The sequence below is a fragment of the Ooceraea biroi genome, chromosome 2, assembly GCF_003672135.1.
Source record: "Ooceraea biroi isolate clonal line C1 chromosome 2, Obir_v5.4, whole genome shotgun sequence".
Classification (NCBI taxonomy): domain Eukaryota; kingdom Metazoa; phylum Arthropoda; class Insecta; order Hymenoptera; family Formicidae; genus Ooceraea; species Ooceraea biroi.
Window position 1 is genome coordinate 12,653,630 of NC_039507.1, and position 23,556 is coordinate 12,677,185.

A 23,556-nucleotide genomic window follows, 5' to 3' on the forward strand; every position below is an offset into this window, starting at 1 on the left:
TATGGAGAATTCACATTGCGTCTGATACGTTGAGTACATTTCAGTTGACGCTCGCCACGACACGAGCGTCTTCTATTTTTAGTGCTCACTGAATATTGAAACAAGATACACTAAAATTGAATAATACACTGACTATTAAATAAAGATATTGAATAAAAAATTAACATTTGTTTAAATGAAAAATAGCTAACTTTGCCATTTGTTGAGATATCGCGAATCTGCTTTCGCAGTCTTCTTTACAATCGTTTGTAGTTGTTTCGTTTCGTTTGTATGTGAACTTTTAAAAGTTATTAACATTTGTTTAAATAAAAAATAGCTAACTTTGCCATTTGTGAAGATATCGCGAATTCGCCTGCGCTGTCTTTTTCAGATTCAAAATCGTTTTTAATTCTTTCGTTTGTAGTTGAACTGTTCAAAAGGTATTAATTAACATTTGTTTAAATAACAAATAGCTAACTTTGCCATTTGTTAAGATATCGCGAATCCGTTTTCGCTGTCTTTTTAAGAATCATTTGTAGTTGTTTGTAGTGTTTGTAGTTGAACCGTTCAAAACTTATTAACATTTGTTTAAATAACAAATAGCTAATAGCTAACTTTGCCATTTGGTGAGATATCGCTAATCCGCTTGCGCTGTCTTTTTCAGAATCATTTGTAGTTGCTTGTAGTGCTCTGTAATTGAACCGTTCAAAAGTTATTAAAATTTGTTTAAATTAAAAATAGCTAACTTTGCCATTTGTTGAGATATCGCGAATCCGCTTTCGCAGTCTTCTTTACAATCGTTTGTAGTTGTTTGTAGTGCTTTTCATTTCGTTTGTAGTTGAATCGAGATATCTCAACAAATGGCAAAGTTAGCGTTTTGTAATTTATGTATTTATTTTTCAAATAATTAATAATAAAAATAATAATCTCTAAATAATAATTTATTTTTTGAATATTGAAATTCTATGCTATCAAAATTTCAAAAATGTACAAAAAGGAGTGAGATCCCTACAAAAACCTTTTTAAAAAAAGAAAAAATATTTACGCCAAGTACATAAAACGTATAAAACTTTCTAAAAACAGTGTAATTATAAAAAACAACCTTTCTAAAAAAGTGTATTATGAAAATTTATTTCTTCAAAAATATACATGAAATCAATGCAATTAGCCAAGTATATCATTATTTATTGAAAAGTGAATTTTTCACAAATAGATATGAAATCATAAAACGGGCTTAAACTGACTCAAAGGATCAACAGAATCATAGTGAAGCAAAAAACTTGACGTGCTCGAGTCGTCTTACGATGCAATAGCTCACCATACAAAATACAGTACAAATAAAAATACTGTTACTCAAGTTTATAAGAATTTTGTAAGACATGTCCAATGCGATCCGGGCACGCTAAGTTTTTTGCTGATATGTGATTTGTATGTTTCACTGCATGATCAACAAAGATGGCATAAGAAAAAAGAGTGGGATATCTGTTTTTCTTGATAACAGATGAAGCATAGAACATGTCAATAGCAAAATGGGGTTTTTCGGAGCATGAAATATAATTAAAAACTTTAAAATCATTTATGTGTAATTCTTCCAATTTCTGCAAAACACTCTCATCCGCTTTCATCGCACCTTTACAGTACGTCCATTCTCTCCATTCCAGCGAAAGTCTATAACATGCAAAAACTAAATAAAATTCAATAACAGAGTTCTCATTATCATAAACGGTACAATCAATTATTAACAGATTTCGCAAAATTGAAAAATCTCTCGACAAACTGCTGAAGAAGAAAGGATAATACAACAACTGCATATAGTAATGTCTAAAAGATATTAATGCGTACATTTAGTTACAAAACAATCATTCTGACTCAATGAAAAACTAAACAATGTAATGTATTTTAAAGTTTATTTAGAGCGAAAACCAATTAATATAGTTATCCCATTTGATTTGTCTCCTCATAATACGTTGTATTGTACTATTTTTAAATGTTATATACGAATATATAATAATATATAATATGTATAATAAGAGAAACAAACTTTAATACAATTGTCATTAATACTTATCTGTAGAAAATGTTGCAGAAGCTCATTATACATGATTTAACAAACAGTTAATGCTTTTCGCGAAAAGTTCTGCATTTTCGACTATTAATATCTCGAATTTCATACATTGTACGAAAGAAATCACCATAGAAAGAATGTACTTGCAGAAATTACTTGCGATTTGTGGGATCTTCTAGGTGTTCCTTCAATCTATCAGTAGCAATGTGCTGACATTCTGTATCACCAAAAATACATGCCCATTTTACAGCTTCTTGGCGCAACCACTTAGTGAGATCATCTTCATCGACTTTTTCGTCGTATGATAATGTGTAGAGCAACCTTTTCAATATATAGCGCATATCTTGCTATAAACGTTGAAAAACTTATGTGACCATCATATTAATATTTTGTTTTTTATAAAAGTAAATATGAAAAGTTATTAATCCTTTAATATTACAATAAACAATATATATCTCCAAAAAGTTTTGAATTTGTTCAGTTGAATTGATAGCATATGCCATACACAGCATACGCGCTTAATTTATCACATAAATACATCCTGCATCATTTATAATTTTGCAATGTCTTATCTATAAACACAGTATTTGTAAAATGTATAAAACAGTAACGTTACACATTTTCTGTTGTTCTTCTTATTTTTGTTTTTTTGCACATTGTTATTAATAGTAATGCATATAATTCGATATTCTCTTGATAGTTCTCTTGATAGATAATTAGTCATTTTTAATTCAAATACTATAATGACATTTTATACGCTATGCAGATAACGCATAACATGCTTCTTCATAACTTTTTCTAAATTTCTGAATATCTAACCTTTATAAATAAGCTGTCTGCAAATGGTAAGAAATACGATAGGTCTATAAAAATTTGGAACATAGGATACCATGCTACGTAATCTCTGTCTCGGCCTAAATACTTTGCGAGATTCTCAAACTGGCTGTATAGAACTTTTCCTCTCATCCAGAAATAATATGTGTCATCAATGAGTTGAGCTCGATTAAGAACATGAATCTTCTCATAGTTTTCATTCCATAGATAGTTTGTAATGAAACTTAAGCTATCTTTATCATATTTTACACGGTAGTATCCTATTGCATAATAAGTAATATTAAATGATACCGTCAATGCGATTCATAGTTAAAAAATAACTATGCATGTTGTAATGTACATCATTTGTGGGAATATTGAAATCATATAAAACTGGAAATAAGGTAAAAAATAAATAATCTGAATATCAATTTAACGTACCTGTTTGTTGTAAGTTTAGTATGATCCACCCATTATTATCAGTAAGTTGGACAGATATTCCATTGCTATTCTTTGGAGTTATCCAATAATGGGGGGCTGTGTTATTGAAATCTAACTCTTCCCATGTAGTGAAAGTGATAGGTAACCAGTGACCAGGTAGCGCTTTGCCTTCATTATCATTGTAAAATACCTCTTCAGATTGAAATATGAACAGCTTGCTTGCATTTCGATGAACGTGTACAATAGGATAATTATTTGTTGTTATCCAGTTCTCCATTATATCTTTTATGGTATAGTTACATACTTCTGGATGAAAGAATATGTCCAGTAGTCCACATGACATGTGAATTTGCATCATATCCCATAAATAAGTAGGAGTCAGAGATTCATAGTAGCTAATTGTAAATGTATAAATTTATAATTTCAGATAATTAAAATTATAATCAAGCGACGCGGTAGCGTCGCGACGCCAAGTACATAATCAAAAATAAGTTTCCGAACATTGAGAGTCACTGTATAATATCGAGTGTTACCAATTTCATTGCATAAACGTCGCGCGCTACCAAGTAGCTTGTCTGGAATTCATGCCATTTGACAGGTCATATCAACTTATGATTAAAATATCTCAGGAATTAAAGCCGTAATCAAAAATCTAACGGCACTTGTATAATAAAATGTGAATGCGAGCTTTCGATCGCGACCAGTTCGAATAAGATTGGTGCAGTCAATTCTGAGATATTATAATCCCTACAAAAACCTTTTTAAAAAAAGAAAAAATATTTACACCAAGTACATGAAACGTCTCGAACTTTCTAAAAACAGTGTAATTATAAAAAAAACAACCTTTCTAAAAAAGTGTATTATGAAAATTTATTTCTTCAAAAATATACATGAAATTAATGCAATTAGCCAAGTATATCATTATTTATTGAAAAATGAATTGTTTACAAATGGATATGAAATTAATGCAATTTATCTAATAGTATTTGTTCAAAAATGGATGTTGTCAGTGCAATATCCAAAAATTATATACAACAAGAGTTTTATGCATTCGAAATTAATCCAAAAATTATATGAAACAAGTTGTATACATTCAAAAGTATATGCAACATAAGCTTAACTCATCCATTGTCTCTTCACGCAAATTCTAAGTCACATAAAACGGGCTTAAACTGACTCAAATGATCAACGGAATCATAGTGAAGCAAAAAACTTAGCGTGCCCGGATCGCATTGGACATGTCTTACAAACCTCTTATAAACTTGAGTAACAGTATCTTGATTTGTACTGTATTTTGTATGGTGAGCTATTGCATCGTAATACACGCCTGGCACACCAAGTTTTTTGCTTCACTATGATTCCGTTGATCATTTTAGTCAGTTTAAGCCCGTTTTATGTGACTTAGAATTTGCGTGAAGAGACAATGGATGCGTTAAGCTTGTGTTGCATATAATTTTGAATGTATACTACTTGTTTCATATAATTTTCGGATTAATTTCGAATGCATAAAACTCTTGTTGTATATAATTTTTGGATATTGCACTGACAACATCCATTTTTGAACAAATACTAGATAAATTGCATTGATTTCATATCCATTTGTAAACAATTCATTTTTCAATAAATAATGATATACTTGGCTAATTGCATTAATTTCATGTATATTTTTGAAGAAATAAATTTTCATAATACACTTTTTTAGAAAGGTTGTTTTTTTATAATTACACTGTTTTTAGAAAGTTCGATACGTTTCATGTACTTGGCGTAAATATTTTTTCTTTTTTTAAAAAGGTTTTTGTAGGGATCTTACTCCTTTTTGTACATTTTTAAAATTTTGATAGCATAGAATTTCAATATTCAAAAAATAAATTATTATTTAGAGATTATTATTTTTATTATTAATTATTAATAGATTAACAGTTATTAATAGATTATTATTTGTCTAAAAAAATATGTATGCACCCTTAGCATTTCGAGGCCAATGACATGTCTCAACTTTTAAATCATTTACGGAAATCCATTCTGTACCCTTAGCTCGCAACATGTTCGTGTAATGTCCATTATTAACATTTTCACCATGATGAAAAATAGCACTGTTAACTTTAAAATATTTAGATAAAATAAGTACTTCTAGGTACATCTAGGTACTTCTAAGTACTTCTAGTTCTAGGTACTTGGCTAGTTAACTATTGATTTCATATTTAGTTTTGATTTTGCTAAATAGTTTTTTAAACTTTTTGTTGCGTACAAGGTGGGATTTTTTATGTACTTGGTGTACATTTTTACCTATGTGAGGTTCTTTTAGTGGGATCTCATTGCTTGTTGTAAATTTTTTAAATTTTGAGATATCTCGAATCCGCTTGCGCAGTCTTCTTTAGAATCGTTTGTAGTTGTTTCGTTTCGTTTGTAGTTGAACCGAGATATCTCAACAAAAGTTAGCAATTTTTTTTTTAAACAAATGTTAATAACTTTTAAAAGTTCAACTATAATTCGAACAACTAGAAACGATTCTGAAAAAGACAGCGCAGGCGGATTCGCGATATCTTAACAAATGGCGACGTTACCTATTTTTTATTTAAACAAATGTTAATAACTTTTGAAAGTTCAACTACAAACGAAACAACTAGAAACAATTCTGAAAAAGACAGCGCAGGCGGATTCGCGATATCTTAACAAATGGCAAAGTTAGCTATTTTTTATTTAAACAAATGTTAATAACTTTTGAAAGTTCAACTAGAAACGAAACAACTAGAAACGATTCTGAAAAAGACAGCGCAAGCGGATTCGCGATATCTTAATTAGATTATATTAATTTAAGAGAAAACTAATTACTTAATTAAAATTGTTGTTATTAAATTTGATTATTTCGATGAACCGCGCGCGTTGATTACCAACGAATAAATTAGGGCGATACGCCTACTATTACCAAGCGAGTCACTACACCTTAGTTACATGAAAACGCGCCTTGGCGGACAAACTCGCTTTGAATGTGACGTGTGTATGTGAGACTGAATATGAACACTGGAAATCGAAAGTGACATTTTACATGATTTTACATGAACTCGACTCGAGATCTCAAGATTGACCGCACCAATGTTATTCGGGTTACTCGCAATCGAAAGTGCGTATCAACATTATATAATAAAGTATCATTAGATTTGTTGTTATGATCTTTGTTTCCGAGAATATTTCATCGGAAAATCTGACAAGGCGAAAACTCGAGATAAGGCTACTTGGTAGCTCCTCGACGATGCTGCGCCAGTGCCGTATCAAGCGGCTATTTCTCATGCGGCTATTTATTTTTTCATGTACTTGGCGTCGCGATGCTACCGCGTCACTTGATCGTACGTTAGAATCGTGACGTTCCGTGTTCCGTATTCTGGTTCAGACTCACGTACGTATGTTCGCACATACACATGCAAAGCGATTTTGTCCCTCAAGCTGCTGTTCACACATGCATGATTTAATTTATTATGAATTAAAAATAATTTTAATAATACATGGGAAATGTTTTATTTTACGATAAAGATATAAATCGCAAATACTATAAAAAATGTGATACATAGGAAATGTTTTATTTCACGATAAAGACATAAATTGCAAGTAATTGCAAGCAACATCATCGACGACGACGACGATGACGTTGCACCACGTCGATGACGATGACAACAACAACGACGACGTTGCACCACATCGACGACGACGACAACGACAACGATGACGTTGCACCACGTCGACGACGACGACACAACGACAACGACGTTGCACCACATCGACGACGACGACAACGATGACGATGACGTTGCACCACGTCAACGACGACGACGACGACGACGACGACGACGATGGCGTCGCAGATCTAAGCGTTCACAACAAACCACGGAATCTTAGTACGACTGGGCCTTGCCCTTATCCCTTGGAACTCCACTCGGTACTTTCTCCCTCTCGTTAATTTAAACCTCGGAATCTTTGTCTGGGCGCCAGGCGCAACTACTTGCGCCACTCACGAAATCCGCGATACTCCTTACACCTCGACTAGTCAACGGAAGAGGGTGGGTTCCAATATTCTAGGGCTACTGGAAGGGAAGCAGTAATAATACACACTGATATAGGTAAAAGAATATATTTCTCAATATGACCGGACACGTAGTCCGGGAGAGACAGCGATTCGCCACCGCGCTCTATTAGCCACCACGCAGGCATACCACACGATACGCGAAATTACGCAAATCAGATACGCACGCGAATCAGAAACGCGAACGACAGAACGCGAACGATAACGCGATACGCAACACGCAAATCACCCGTACGCGAGTACACAATGACACCGATACAACTTACTTCTTCACGCGAGCCGAGTGTACGATGCCGCTTCCTTAGCTATGCACCTTTCGCTCCCTCACAGTACGACGCTCGAAACCGCGGTGATTCCCGCGAGTTTCCGCGAAGACGGCTGAGGAGACGCCGGACTCCACGGTCACGACATCCTCCACCGCCCTGCGCCCCCGCCTCAATCCCGGATTGCCCCTCCGCGACGTTATTGGACCCAAATCGCGGGCAGCCCTTACCGCCGGACTGCTCGGACTCCGGAAACGCAAAACGACACCCGACTCGGAACGAACACGCAAAACGCAATAACCCAAACTCGGAACGAGAACGAAAACGCGAGTAATTATGATACTCTACATTCCAACGCCGCGAAAACGATACAATTACGGACGCGACAATAGAAATGTACTACAATTAGACGCAACGCTACATCTGACTGGAGCTGGCCTGCATGAGCGGGAGTTTCTCTCTGAATACGCGACACCGGGGCGGACGGGCCTCACTCCCGATTCTCTGTCCTCGGAAATGTCCGGGACTATTACAATAATGACGCGAATAATCACCTGTTAACGTCACGAGGCCACGTCCTAGCCGGCGTATCGAATAACTTACGAAAACGCAGAGTGTGGATCTTACAGAATGGGCTCTCGTCCTTGATCCTCGCACGCTCGATCGCTGGGCCTCCTCCGCTAAGATCACTCACAATCGGCCGCCAGACTCACACTCTCACAGTGACGAGTCGCGAGGCGCGTCGGGAGGTCCTTCCCCGCTCGCGCATCGATCCGCACATTGATCCACCACCGATCCGCCCTCGAGCCGTCGCAGCCCCCTTCGCTGCTATCTCTCGCCGTAGCACAGTGGGCCAGGAGACCAGGAAAAGTGGCAAAAATTCAAGGTTTTGTCGGATTTTTATAAAACTTGAGATATAGGGGTTTTTGTGGTCACTAATAACGAATATGATGCCTAAATTTAAAAATTCAAAATGGCGGATCCGATATGGCGACTGAAATTAATAAAAATTGGTCAGTTTTAATGAAACTGGATATATGGGGATTTTTGAGGTCGCTAATAACGAATATGATGTCAAAAATTCAAAATTCAAAATGGGGGGATCTAACATGGCGACTGAACTTTATAAAAATTAGTCGTTTTGTACAGAAATTGATTTTCAGGAAATCGTAAAGTCACACTTGCCGAATAGAACGCCTGCAATTAGTTTTAAAAAAATATCCAGTGTCTGCGAAAGTTTGCAGTGGATTTTTTAAGATGCTTTTTGTAATCGCCTCTCACTATTCGGGGTGCATAAACTATTCTTCTGTAGATAATACCGCTTCGTCTAAGACGGAAATAGTTTCATTAAAACCAGTGCAATCTTCTAATTCTTCACTATCAGGATGGATAGTTTCGTCTATTTTAGGTATTAGAAACAGACGTATTACATCTTGCGAAAAAGGTAATCGTTTTTGCTTTTTAAGACGATTATTAAGGCTGATATTTGATATAATTGGATCTGACGTATCCATTACTCTGTAGAACATATCTTCCATATTTGCCAGACGACTGTGCTTCCTACTATGACACTCTCTATATCTTTTATAATTCTTATTCCTGGCTTCTGATGCTTCTTCACCAAGTATTCCTACGGGCAATATGCTTGTAGAAATGATTTGAGCCCCATGAATCAAAATTTTGTGGACAGTAGATGGCATCGGGTACCAAGCATAAGAAGCAACATATAACTCAGAAGTAGAACTACATAAGTCGTCAAAACGGATCGGATCGAGTGGCAGATGACAAGATAGGGCAAACAAAATAATCTTAAACTTCCGAATAAGTTCACTATCTAATCCGAGACAGTGAGCAAAAAGATCAGCGTCTTCGAAAACTCGACGAGCTACATTCCCATTATTACTGGTTCCACTTCCGCCTGATATGGGTATATCTACTTTCAAACTCAGCTTTTTCCAGAGAAGATCTTGAACATGTTTTTTTCTTTTAGTAAATTCAAGTTTGTCTTCATCAGATCTTATTTGCCATTTTTTTATTGTAACTCTATACGATATATGCAGACAACATTCGAAAAATCTAATCCATGCATGTAACGAGCTAATTCCATACTGCAATGAATTGGGATCAGGTAGAAATAATCCGTTCATTTTGTTCGAAAGATCGTTGAATTGCTTAGGAGTTGCGTGACAAATGGGGCAAGTCTGAATCGATTTCGTATCCGTGAGAGTGTTTAAGACTTTGCTATCGATTAAAGTTAAAAATAGAGAAAAATGTATTTTTATACTAAAATTTTGTAGCATAATCTCGAATACTTGCAATTTTGCTATTTGTTGTTCAATACAAAACTTTTGCGCCACAATTACATCGCGTGATTCTTTAACGAACTGGAGCTTGATCGGACGACAATATCTGGCAGACTGTGGCGTTCGGTTATTCCATAATATAAGACCAGTAGATGTTAATAGTTGCAGTGGGATCAGAGTGGTTGCAAACAAACTTTCATCGTTTGCATCTTCTGCATCTTGGTATCGTTGTTGATACATGGAATGACCGGTACTTCCGTCAAATCCCCAGGAGCAAATAAAGACGGCCTCAATTTCCGTACAATCACTTTTTTGCAAAGTTGCAAGTATTAATTCTGTTTGTAAGTCAACAATTCGTTTGACAGTATGATTTAAGAGTGCCTGAACAGAAACTTCAGCTACATTTTCACAAATTGTAATTGCTTCCTTTGATGGCCTACATTGTGCTTTAATATCCCTAACATTATTATATGATGGCCAAATATTAGCTCCGGAAGATTTTGATGCTAGGCGTATATTCGCATACACACTTTTAGAAAGACAATTGTCTAAAATAAACGCCAAGCCTTCTTCAGGAGTCTTCTTAACAATTACAGATGCTGGTAAATCTAGCAATTTTACATTATTTTTTGGATGTTCAAAACTTTTCAAAAGATTACGTAGAATTATATATAAGTCTTTCTGCCCACATTGCCTTGCTGCATAGCGACCTGCCATTATAATTCGCAGAGGATTATGTTTGCATTGGGCACTAATCTCAGCAACTTCTCGTCGTTGCGATCGTTTAGATTTCTGGTTAAATTCCACAAAGGACGACCAATGCGCGTTTCAGAAGGTGCCTTAACATTTATGTCAGTATTAATAATGGGAATATGAAACTCGGAATTTAACCACTCGCTATTTTGTTGCTCGAATCTCTCTTTCATTCTATTAGCGGCTTTATATTTAATATTACGTTTTACTAAAAGTGTTCCAACAGCTTTCTTCAATCGAGCCAAATCATCAGGTCTCACCTCCTTAATATTAATATTCTTTTTCGCCAAAATGTATTGTACACCCAAATCTATTTGACGGGAATTTGAAATTTGTTGTAGAATTTCATTTTTGGTGAATGTGGACATCTTTACAAATGATCTTTATATCTCAAGTTAACTCAAAATCTTAAAATTTTGAAACAACTTGTTTATTCGTTAATCAAACGTATAGTACATATGATATATTTGGTGTTATTTTACTTACGAGTTCAGAGTCCTCACATAAACACCTTGCGGCCGATTCGATAACTGCCGAATCGTAATATATAGCTAATACATTTCGGCGAAAAAGAATATTAAGTATGTGAGACCTAATGATCTGGTTCGATTGAGGACAACTGTTGGAACATTTTTAATAAAACATAATACATATTTATTAATACTCTTGTTGGCATGCGACGACGGAAATGCATTGTATTATGCGAACACTTAATAAATGTGTACGTGTACATAAATCTATCGCCCTCTTTTAGAGAAGACTGCGATGATTGTAAATACAGATATGATAATGCTTAATAAATCCATTTTTCTGGCTATTGCAGAATATATTTACGAAAAATATTATAACGTTGATCTATAAAATATATTACATATTCATCAATTTTCAATTAAATTATATTTTAACATTGATATTGGTTATGGTACTCACTTCTCACAAACCGATTATTTACATCTTGCATGCGCGTACAGTTTCGAATTATTATAAAATATATAAGTATAAAGTTACACCATTTTTTAATTTTTACACTATTTACTTTGTGCTACAGTATAATGATTTGTCTATATATAATGGTGGATGAGTAATAATAAAATATTTTTTATTCGCTGAAATACAGTAGTACCAATGAAATATTTGGAAAGTAAAATCTTCGATTGCATATATGATTTTGAAAGTTTAAGTTGTTGTCAAATGAAAAGAAGCTGATCAAATCGGATGAAATTTTCAAAATAACTACTTTAGACTATCAAAATTATGACAGGACATTTGCCTGACCTCATCTCTGGAACTGACTTTTGACCATTTTTCCTGGTCTCCTGGCCCACTGTGCGTAGGACGGATTGCCGCTTTCTAGGCGCTGGTTATAATATGCTGGCCCTGCCGACTTCCTTTTTTTCCTGATGGTCCCCGTCGGGCTGGCCAGGCCCAGACGAGGGGTCCTGAGGTCAGACAGGAGGATGGCTCACCCTCTCCTAGGCTTCGGGTTCACGCTCCTCCGTTCGGTCTCTCGGCACGGGATCGTTCTGTTGCTGATGGCACCTGCGACTCCGCTTCTCTTGGCTCGGTTGAACGTAGCGGCTCGGACGGTCGGTGGCCTCGATCCTCTTATATGGTTTGGAACCTCCCCGGCTCCCGCGGCCCGCCAAGCTCTCAGGCTCCTCCGGCGTCTTCCGCGATGATCCTCAGTATAATCTTCAGGTTACTGATTCACACTCTGAGAAACTTACAAAAAGGGTTAGCACCCCGCTCGCCGTTACTCGGTAAAAGGATCGCTCCCCCTCACGAAGGAACGACCCTGGCGGAATCGATGTGCCTCCTCAGTCCCGTTGCACCTTGTGACGGGCGTCAAACGTCACGTCACAATTTGTACAATATCTTGATTTGTATTGTATCTTGTATCTTCATGATTTTCAATAATGACTCGCAAATGATTTTGTGTCTCTTATAGGTAGGACAGGACGTTTTAATGTGATTCGGGCACGCCAAGTACTTCAATGTCGTCATGCGATAAGAGTATGCATGGAAAACGTTTGGGTAAAATACTCAAACTGCTTCTAGATACTTGGCTAGTTAATTATTGATTTCATATTTAGTTTTGAGTTTTGACAAGTTGGGAGTTTTTATGTACTTGGCGTATATATTTTTTCTTTTTTTAAAAAGGTTTTTTAGGGTAAGTTATATATAAAGTTATACATCAGTTATAGTAAAATTTAGAAATATAATTTTCATTACACACTTTAATATATTCAATCATTCTATAACAAGGAAAAATAATTTGTATTTGCATATAAGAGTGAAATCACCTTAAAAAGGCTTAGTTTGCATGAAATTCTATATTTGATATCGCAGCTTACATTGCTCGTAATCAAATAATAATGAGACATCACAGTCACACGAAAACTATATCGTTATTGAATTTATTTCGTCGCAAACTACGTTATCTTAATACTGTATTATAGAATGTTACTCACTACGTAGTCAAAACTTTCTGAATACTATCTTGAAACTTGTTGCCCACAATATGTTTTACCATGCGCAATATGACAGGTGCTGTAAGTGTATATGTAAAGAAGAGAAGTAAATAAAGAGAAGTACATTTAAAATACATTGTCATATATATTGTTTTATATATTAATCTAGCTTAGATGAATTAATCTTCTTTAAGAAATATATAATATGCATCTTTTATATATATTGTGTTTTGCATATTCCCTCCGATTTGTGCTCATATTTTGCAAAACAGTTACATACGGCATATAAATACGATACGTAGTAAACTTTAGTTACAATTAAATAACTTAACGCTTTCTCTATATTAATTGGAATTAAATAATTACAGATTATCGTTTGATTATCGTTTGATTATCCTTAATCTGACTTACTTTTGACATAAATTGGAAAAGAGAAAAGGGATTTAATCTCGGATGATGTCTGGACTTCATATGAAAGAGGCTCCATGAAATTTGTGTCGAGGCGAAAACAGTCTTGTCGAACTTGAACCACGAACAAATCACGAAATCGCCATTCCGTAAAAATCTATAAAAGAGAAAGTTTATTTGAAATATAAATATATTAATTAATAATCTAAATATATTGATTAAAGTTTATTCGACTGAATGAATATTGAACCGAAAAAATATTTGTATTAATAGTGAAAAATCATCTAGTCGTAAGAATAACTTCTTCTATTGTATTTCATAATATACAATACTATTATATTATTGCAGCTTGCGTTAGTAATAGAAAAGAACCTCATCTAGAATTTCCATGTGAAGAAGAGTGGCAAGCCCTTCATTTAACCATAGGTGAGACCACCACGACGGTGAGATTGCATTATCTATCATCTGATGTACCATTCCACGTGCTACTGTGCTTGCTATTTCTCTTTTCTGGACACTGGTATCTGATTCTTCATTATAAGAAAGAAGTGATTCTCTATAACATAATATTTAATGTATATTACTATAATGAAAAGAAGATGTCAGGTTCTTATCTTCGCCAGTGATGATTGTAAGGATAAAGAAGAGACGTTCAATATATTTTTCGACCTTAACTGGCCATTTAATGGTAATAATCAATCTCCATTACGTTTCGACCCTTGTTTTGGGTCCTTCTCAAGTGAGGTACAAATAATCAAAACACTTTGGACATTAGCGATATCCTCAGAAACACATTTCGTAATAAAATTCACAACCGGAATCCAATAAATAGCACCAATATAAACGAAATAGTCATAATATAAGAGTGCCAGAACAACCAATTAGATAACAAATGGACAGATTGGCAAGTAGTTTCTTTAAAACTGACATGTTCGTCTATGCTCTCTGGTAGCCAACCGCACAAATTGTTGGCTACCAGAGAGCATAGACGAACATGTCAGTTTTAAAGAAACTACTTGCCAATCTGTCCATTTGTTATCTAATTGGTTGTTCTGGTACTCTTATATTATGACTATTTCGTTTTGACACTCTTATATTATGACTATCTCGTTTATATTGGTGCTATTTATTGGATTCCGGTTGTGAATTTTATTACGAAATGTGTTTCTGTAGATATCGCCAATGTCCAAATTGTTTTGATTATTTGTACCTCACGTGAGAAGGACCCAAAACAAGGGTCAAAACGTAGTGGAGATTGATTATTACCATTAAATGGCCAGTTAAGGTCGAAAAATATTTTGAACGTCTCTTCTTTATCCTTATATTACTATACATTATATACTATATACTAGCATCCCCCGTCACGGCTTCGCCCGCGATATTTATGTGTAGAATTAAATAAAAACACATTTTATCCCTTCTCACCCGTTAGGGGTGGAATTTCGGAAAACCCTCCCTTAGTGAGCACCTACGTGATAGTAGGAATATACCCTTAAAATTTCAAGTCGATAGGTGCAGTGGTTCGGGCTGCACGTTGATGAGTCAGTGAGTGAGTGAGTGGTATTTGGCTTATATATATATATATATATATATATATATATATATAGATTACTAAATAAATATGTATAAATTATATAAACGTATTAGAATTTAGTAATGTTACATAGAAAGTCAAATTTTACATGAATATTATCAGCCATGAGAAATGAAAATATCCACGTTCTGTATTTTGAAATTAGTGTCGCTAATGTGGTACAATTTTGAGTTATACATTTTTTTCATTCAATAGAAATGCTATTTAATTTTATATTATTAAAATGTAAAATTAATAAAAATCTTCTTATCATCGTCCAGATACCTGTAAATGATGAGCCTCTGTGTTCCGATGAAATCAAATGGAATAGCCATAGGAAGTGCATATTGATTTATAAACGCGACTCTTTTAGGAAGTTTCCTGTACCACGTAGAGTTTTGAAGCTTAAGAGTCACATTTCCTGCAAATTCCATATATTTTCCTATGCTAGATCTACTCGATATCATACTAAACACATTTGGTTCGATATTGCATGTATGACATGATACATCTGGATAAGTGAGAGGTAGAAGCTTTAAATCAGTTAGTACAAATATCATTTGGTAAGTAGATATTGCATTAACAGTGGCAAAAGTTGTCGAGGTCCAGTTTTGTGTATAATCATCGTGTGTATGTGTTGTGGAGATACACGCATCTGGACAAGTCATATATCCGTGAGGATGTATGAATCTAATTCGAAATGTTGTTTTAAATTCCGGCTCATCCCAACACGGAAACAATTGTCGAGCTTCAATAGACTGAATATTTGTTGCCAATAATGTATTCCTATTTTAAGAACATTTCTAATATAATTTATATTGTCCAAATAATTTTTTGAAATGGGTTATTATAGATAAATGATTTTGTGGAACTGTGTCTAATGTTTAACATATTAATGTTACTTGAAACATTAGATAGGATCTCAAAATGAGTCATTACTCTATAACACGTATAATAACGTAAGAATTATTATTGTATATTAATGTATCTTACAGTAATGAATATTAAGGTATTATATTTTAATTAGATGAGTACTTATAATGTTAACTCACTGTCGTCTTGCTCCAGGCGGAAATACACTTTTAATAAAATAACCTTCCTCTATGCCTTTACTAATATTTGTCTCGTATGAGATTGACAGGGAGTAATTTCCAGGAGATATCTGGTGATTGAAATAGAGGTCTAGAATGTTCACCTCCTCGGAGTATCCGATAGTTCCTAGAGTATGTTCGACAGTTATAGGTTTACCTGCTTCCTCATTCTGAATACCCAATTTTATCATATCATATTTTATTAACTGTTCGGTTTTTTCCGGTTCAGGAATGTATAACCTAATATTTGATGTTGGTTTGAAAATTACAATATCAATTTTGCATTCGCCACGTAAGGTGTCCAGCAATTTAGAAAATTCTATTTTGATATTATAGTGCCGAGGCTGTACATCTTTTGGTAAACGATAACCAAGTTCTCTATGTATTTTACTTTCGGTAGACCGATCTTCCGCTTGTATACATATTATTACAGTAGTGAACATTATACAACTTATAAATAGTTGTAGGAATGGGATGTGAAGTTTTCTTTCAAATATCTGTAACAATATTTCGTCATCCGAAAAAATTAAATGATTATAAGATATCGTATACATCCATAAAAAAACGTGATTTTCTTTCCCCACTTTTTCTTTTCAATAATAAATCGTATTATTAATAATGTTAAGGTCATTTTACAAGATCTTCAAAAGTTTATTCATTTTGTATGTCACATCTGATAGCGAAACAACTTTCAGCACAGTGTATAATAACAATTTGCGACAAAGTACTAAAATACCATTTATTTTTCGTATCACCAAATTGTGCTCTTCTACGTCCTTCTAGTATCTCTATCGTACATTGATTGCTCTTTATCACTATATCTTGTTTTATCTTTGAGAATGAATAAATGAGAATAAATATCAACTATTTCTGATGACTTACCGGCATTTTGAACTGTGACGATTTTAATGTAAGTATAAAGAAATTCGTACAATCACTAGTTATTACCGTTAACAGCACTTTATGTTGAAATATATCACTACACTAACGTTGTGAATAGGTCTTACCACGACCAAGGACAATCTGAAATGACACACGAAGTGGAAATAATATAGGTATATAAACATGTTTGAGGTTCACACATATAAGAGTTCTATCAGCCGCTTGCGTAGAGAGTACAAACATAGGTATTTGAAGGAACAAATGAGAAGTTCGCAACAACTTCTATCCCTACAAAACTCTTTTTTAAAAAAAAAATATGTACGCCAAGTACATAAAACGTATCAAACCTTCTAAAAACAGTGTAATTCTAAAAAACCTTTCTAAAAAAGTGTACACTTTTATAATACGTATTATAAAAATTTATTTCTTCAAAAATATACATGAAATCAATACGAGTAGCCAAGTATATCATTCTTATTTATTCAGAATATAAAAACTGAACTGTTGACAAAAGGATATGAAAGCAATGCAATTTATCTAATAGTATTTGTTTAAAAATGGATGTTGTCAGTGCAATATCCAAAAATTATATACAACAAGAGTTTTATGCATTCGAAATTAATCTAAAAATTATATGAAACAAAAGTTTTATACATTCAAAAGTATATGCAGCAAAAACTTAACGCATCCATTGTCTCTTCACCCAAATTCTAAGTCGCATAAAACGGGCTTAAACTGACTAAAATGATCAACGGAATCATAGTGAAGCAAAAAACTTGGCGTGCCCTGGATGCATTAATGCAATAGCCCACCATTGGTTTACAGTATAGAAATTATTTGCGTAAAGTAATGAAAAGATTTACATACAATATTTGTAGAAATATAAATATATAAAAGCAACAATTAAATAAGGAAGAGATGTTTTATATTTTCAAGACAATTATTGAAATTATAAACATATTTACAAGAATACAAGTAATGCAACCCGGGCCAAGGTTTTTGCTTCACTATGATTTTGTTGATCATTTTAGTCAGTTTAAGCCCGTTTTATGCGATTTAGAATTTGGGTAAAGAGATAATGGATGCGTTAAGTTTTTGCTGCATATACTTTGGAATGTATAAATCTTTGTTTCATATAATTTTTTGATTAATTTCAAATGCATAAAACTCTTGTTGTATATAATTTTTGGATATTGCTCTGACAACATCCATTTTTAAACAAATACTATTAGATAAATTGCATTGATTTCATATCCATTTGTGAACAATTCATTTTTCAATAAATAATGATATACTTGGCTAATTGCATTGATTTCATGTATATTTTTGAAGAAATAAATTTTCATAATACACTTTTTTAGAGAGGTTTTTTTAGAATTACACTGTTTTTAGAAGTTTAATATTACGGACGTTGCCTCGCCGAATTATATGTCTTGGCTAAAAACCACAATACAATGGGTATGTAATTACCTGAAACGGGATTGTGACACGTTTACCATCGCGTGCACCGTACTTTCTTTTCATGTAAATACAAATTCCACAAAATGTTACGGGAAAATATATAAGAATATCTTTTGGTGCAGAAAGAACAGTGATGGATATAAAATATTAATAATACTATAATACTTTAACAAGGTAAAATTTTTGTTGAAGACGGTTGAATCTAGAGATCGTTGCATTTGATCTCGTTTTTTTCTTTGTACATACATACATGTACATAATATATTGAAAGACTATTTTTTAGATTATAATTATGTATTTTGAATGAGCTTTTACCATGTGCGTGCAGCTCTGGCTTTGTGAATTGTTGTATAATATACGTTAGTCGTATTTGCGCGAAACGGAGCGTATGAATATGAATTCGCGTGAATTGCGAGTGCGGAAATAAAGGGCGAAATTGTTTTATTGCTGAAACGACGGCGTGTTATTTCCCAGAAACTGGCAAACTAAGGAGGAACGGTATCATACCCAGCGGAATAGCTCCAACCTAATTCGAAACCCTACGGCAACCCTTAACAGCAGTGATAGCTGCCATTTACAAAAGAGCTCCGGACCAACGTCCGAAGTTTGGCACTTTGAATCGGGCCATTTGGCCCATCTTTCCGTACATTTGCAAGTGGCCCGGCCACGAAGCCGCGATCGATGCTATCATCGTTTCCGAGGAGAGCTAACTGCAATCCCATTCATTATACTTGTTATAATACGTGCATCCACGCTACACACACTGGAATCTCGTATACAGATTGCACGATAATCAAACCGTGGTCCTGTAACAATACATTAGCGCGACGAAATCTCGAAAGACGAGAAAATTCGGAAGCTAGAATAATCAGAACGGAATCTAATTAGAATTGGTGACTGTATCATCAGACAGAATTCAGATAGAAATCAGATTTAAACGTGTACAACTTGTAGTATTAAGAGATTGTCATCGAGGGAAACTTTTCTTTGAGAAACGTTACATCACGCTTCTTGTAAGAACGATTAAATGAGAATTCTGCAAGTTTCTTTGGTACGATTATTTAAAAGAGATTCCCGTGTTTCGGTGTGTCTCTGTGTTTAATTCCTTGCTATTATAATCCTACAATTTCAGCATGAAATGAAGGCCAGCTGTTTACACTTTCAGAGAACTGCCAGCAATCATCGGCATGCGAGCGAACGTGAACTATAGTTCGCTTGCAACGACGTCATGTTGCATGGCAAATTAGAGAGTTCCTCGCAATATTCTGCATTTTTGTTTCATTAACAAGCATTTATTTCTGAAGTAATCAACCTTGTTTATCAATAATATATCGGACAATGCCACAAGTGTTGCCACTCTTATAGTGAGTAATAATCACTTATAGTGAACACTAGCTTTATGAAGAATTAATTTTAACCGAAAAAATAAGAGACTTTCAATTCTGGTTTCCTGAAGCAACCTGATACTTCTCACCTCCTTGATAAAGTGGACTGAAATGTTCACGAAATGTTGGAACCAAATTGATAAAAATTGTGGCTTCAGCCAAGAAACTAGAACTGAGTGTAAAAATATCGAGAGTGGAAGCGAGATAGAGTAATATATCTATATATATTACCATCGCTTTGTCAACTTGTTTGTCTCACCTGTTTTCAATCTAGCAATTCCTGTCTGATCTCATATTTCTAATATTAATAGTAATATATATAGATATATATTACTCCATCTCGCTTCCACTCTCGACATTGTAATTGTAAAGAGACTAACTTTACTTAAATTCATCTATGTTAATTTTGTTTAAAAAAACAGTTTGGCTTTTTATAATAATGATCAGCGCGAAGCTTCAAATATTTGAAATAAGAGACTTGTCGATTGTAACGGTCAAACCATCTTTTAATTTTTCTTCGATACGTTTACAGATATGACATATTAATATGTTTGCCTTATCCGTTATTTATTTGAGATCGTCACAAAAATGATCAGTTTTATTTCTTTTGCCTTTTTCGGTCGCACCGGCACTGCGGAGTTTTCTTATTCCGAGCTTATAGCGAGCAGTCGTACACACGAGTTCGTGCCACGCCGCTGTGATTCAAGCACTTTCGTGTCCAGCACTTTGATACCAGTCACGTACCGAATACATTTCGAAAGAATGCAAGTGGCTACAGGCAGTCAGGAATACTCGCACGTGCAAGAAAACGCGTGTATGCGCGTAATGAGCCCACGTTTATCTGTGATGAAACGGAATCGGTCTGACACTATACGCAAGTGATAGCTCTGTGATATAATTCTGTATCAAAAATGTTTGTCTTGATATTTCGAAAGTTTATTATGCGATTGACATTAAATAGAAATTCGAGGATACTCTAAAATGGCAATGCTGGACGCAATGTCTAGACACAATTACTTTTAAAACTTATTCACTTTTACATGACGCGATAATCGCAAGACATATTCATGTTCTATATTCACTTCTCCACTAATCGCCAAATTTAACTCATTGTCCAACCAACTTTGCAAATTGGTGGCGCGCTTAATTTTTCATTCCATCTATTGTCCTCATTTTCATAATTAGATTTTCGATATCCTGGTTAGTTCGATAGATAAAAATATTTTGGATTTTAACTTAAAAAAACATAAAAAACCGACCTATTTTTCTAGCAAATGTTATTACTTATTGCGACATTTGATTTCTAAAAACGCTTGTCTATACTTCTTTGTTGATAATCTTATAGAGAAAATAATACTGGAAAATATGATTTTCTGTTATTAAATGTATTTCATAATATCTTGTAGCAAGCGTAGCAGACGAAGTTGCGCGCGTTTCCAAGAGAATATTAGTTCTAGCTACAAGCGCGTTTCGTAAATTTTGCTTTCTTTATACCGTAATATTTCCCTTTACGTGAAATGGATAAATTTGATTATAATGGAAACAGGAAGAGAGAATGTGCAACAATATTGATGTGAAAAAATTTGATTAAAATAACTGGAAAAATTCAAGAAAATATATACCTTTATATATATCTTGGACACACTGACTGTTTAGCCTATGTTTGTCTCTTCTGCGACGTTTTCAAACACCGATATACAGCCGATTTTCTCCGTAAAGTAGGTACTTCTAGTTTGGCTCGAGACCGTTCCATGCCAAAGCCTGCCTGCAAACTCCTTCGCAATTAAGCCGATTACGGCAAAGACCCGATTAACTAAGGTTCCACGTTAAAGTTTTACTCTTCAATTTTTGCCTCTTGAACGGAAATTTCCGAAAAAAGCTGTTTTACATATCAATTAAATGACGATAGAAGAATTTCCGCAGAACAATATTATTGTTACAAGCATGTCGATTTACGTTACAAATTTTACAAGATACATTTTGTATAGAGGAATAATAATTTCTGTAATGTATGTCCAATGCAAAAAAAAGATAAAATATTTATAGGTTCTTAATAGTCTATTACAAAATTGGCTGAGAATATCATCTCTCGATCGTGTGGTGTACATCTCGAAATATTTAATTTAATTATTAACTTAGTCACGTGTTACTCAATTATTATACATTCAGGTTCGTCTGATCTCTTGGAATCGACATACCTCGACGATCGCGCGACAAAATACGACAAACGAAACGGAAGAATTCGCATACGGATGTAAAACCGTGGCGTTCCTCTTTGATCTCCGTGATCGCGAGCGCGCGACGGAGCTGGTGAGATTAGTTCGGTTCAATTTTTAGGTCATCTCCTCTCGAGCTTCCGTAAGCCTCTCAATGCGCTTTGAAGTTCGATCTCTCGTACTTTGTGTCGTGCTGCTTTCAAGGTATCGGTGCTTTTCCTGCCTCACCCCCTGCCGTCACTCCTCTACGACGCACATCTCTACGCTCACCGCTTTTCATTAGCGGCGAAAAGCATTCGTAGCCGCCGTGCCGCCACAGAGGGGTCCCGCAATTACTCTGAGACTGTAAGTGCACAGTGCAATAACGTGTGCTTATTCTGCGGGCACGCGTAAAGAGGAAAATGCACGCCGACTGCCGGCGATACCGCATAATATTTTAACTGTTTTATGATAATATCCGCGGCGAGCGGGACCTGGGCAATACCAAGTATTTGTGAAACTCCAGCGCACGGAAAGAATAATTGAAAAGTCGTTAATAATACAGACAAGGTTTTGTATTGCACAAAGCCTCGGGTGCACGTTCGAAAAGTTGCGAAGGAGAACGTGATAAATGTTCAGTGAAATTACGTAGGTCGATCCTGAAATTCTCTCTCGCCTTTGCCAGAAGGTTTCCAAAGTTTCTGGCTTTGCCGAATCTTTCAGCGATCTACTACGTTGCATTTAAAGTGGCATCCGGTCGTTTCGCTTGACTACCCAACACTTCTAAAATAGCTGGAAGCTTATTCCACTCGAAAAATCAAAAGTCTCCTACGCTTTAGCCGTTGCCATTCGGGTTGCACCAAAATCGCGAATATATTGTGAAATCATTTAACAGCAATGTCGTGTATGGGTGTATATGACATTTTTTATAGCAATGTAAAAGGTTAAGACTGAATCACTGAACTCGAAACCCACTAAAATAAATAATCGCGTATGAATTGACAGGATTTCGGTACATCATTGAAGGCATAAATGACTGTCGCTGATTGAGACAAATTAATCGACGTAAATTGGAGCGCGGTATCGCCACAATGAAAAACACAGGTGTACATTGTACGATTTGATTGATGAATCAATGCTTCAGATATCCGCTGGTCGCGAATTTCAGCTCGCGAAAAATGCGAGATGACAAACAGAATGGCCTGATCTATTGTGTTTTTCGTAGCAGAGAAAACACGTCAACGTGCAACTGTAGTGACCAATCGTTAGCAGATACCTCGGAGTTTGGCCGAGACCATTTTTCACGACAGGACGGCTCATTCATTTACACCCTCTACTCGTAACAGCTTTTGTCTCGGAGTGGCGGCGCGATGCACGAGCATCGCGCGTTTTTGCGAC

General features: G+C 35.0%; 1 protein-coding gene across 1 annotated transcript; it reads right to left on the reverse strand.

Moving 5' to 3' along the window:
- Positions 1–2,196: 2,196 nt before the first annotated feature.
- LOC105281921 lies at positions 2,197–17,295 on the reverse strand. Its single transcript, XM_026967984.1, has 10 exons — positions 17,118–17,295; positions 16,197–16,732; positions 15,430–15,930; positions 13,944–14,127; positions 13,570–13,728; positions 10,895–11,060; positions 8,936–10,547; positions 3,299–3,693; positions 2,864–3,138; positions 2,197–2,391 (listed from the first exon to the last, which is right to left on the reverse strand). Exons 1-10 carry the CDS (start codon positions 17,121–17,123, stop codon positions 2,197–2,199), a joined length of 4,029 nt encoding a protein of 1,342 aa, XP_026823785.1. The 5' UTR covers positions 17,124–17,295.
- Between the last annotated feature and the right edge of the window lie 6,261 nt (positions 17,296–23,556).

Bases quoted from the DNA above. Each gene is read 5' to 3' on its own strand.
- LOC105281921 (XM_026967984.1), bottom strand. The intron at 15,931-16,196 runs GTGAGTTAACAT...TTCTTAAAATAG, and splicing joins CCGCCTGGAGCAAGACGACA to GAATACATTATTGGCAACAA. The intron at 2,392-2,863 runs GTTAGATATTCA...CAACGTTTATAG, and splicing joins CAGACAGCTTATTTATAAAG to CAAGATATGCGCTATATATT.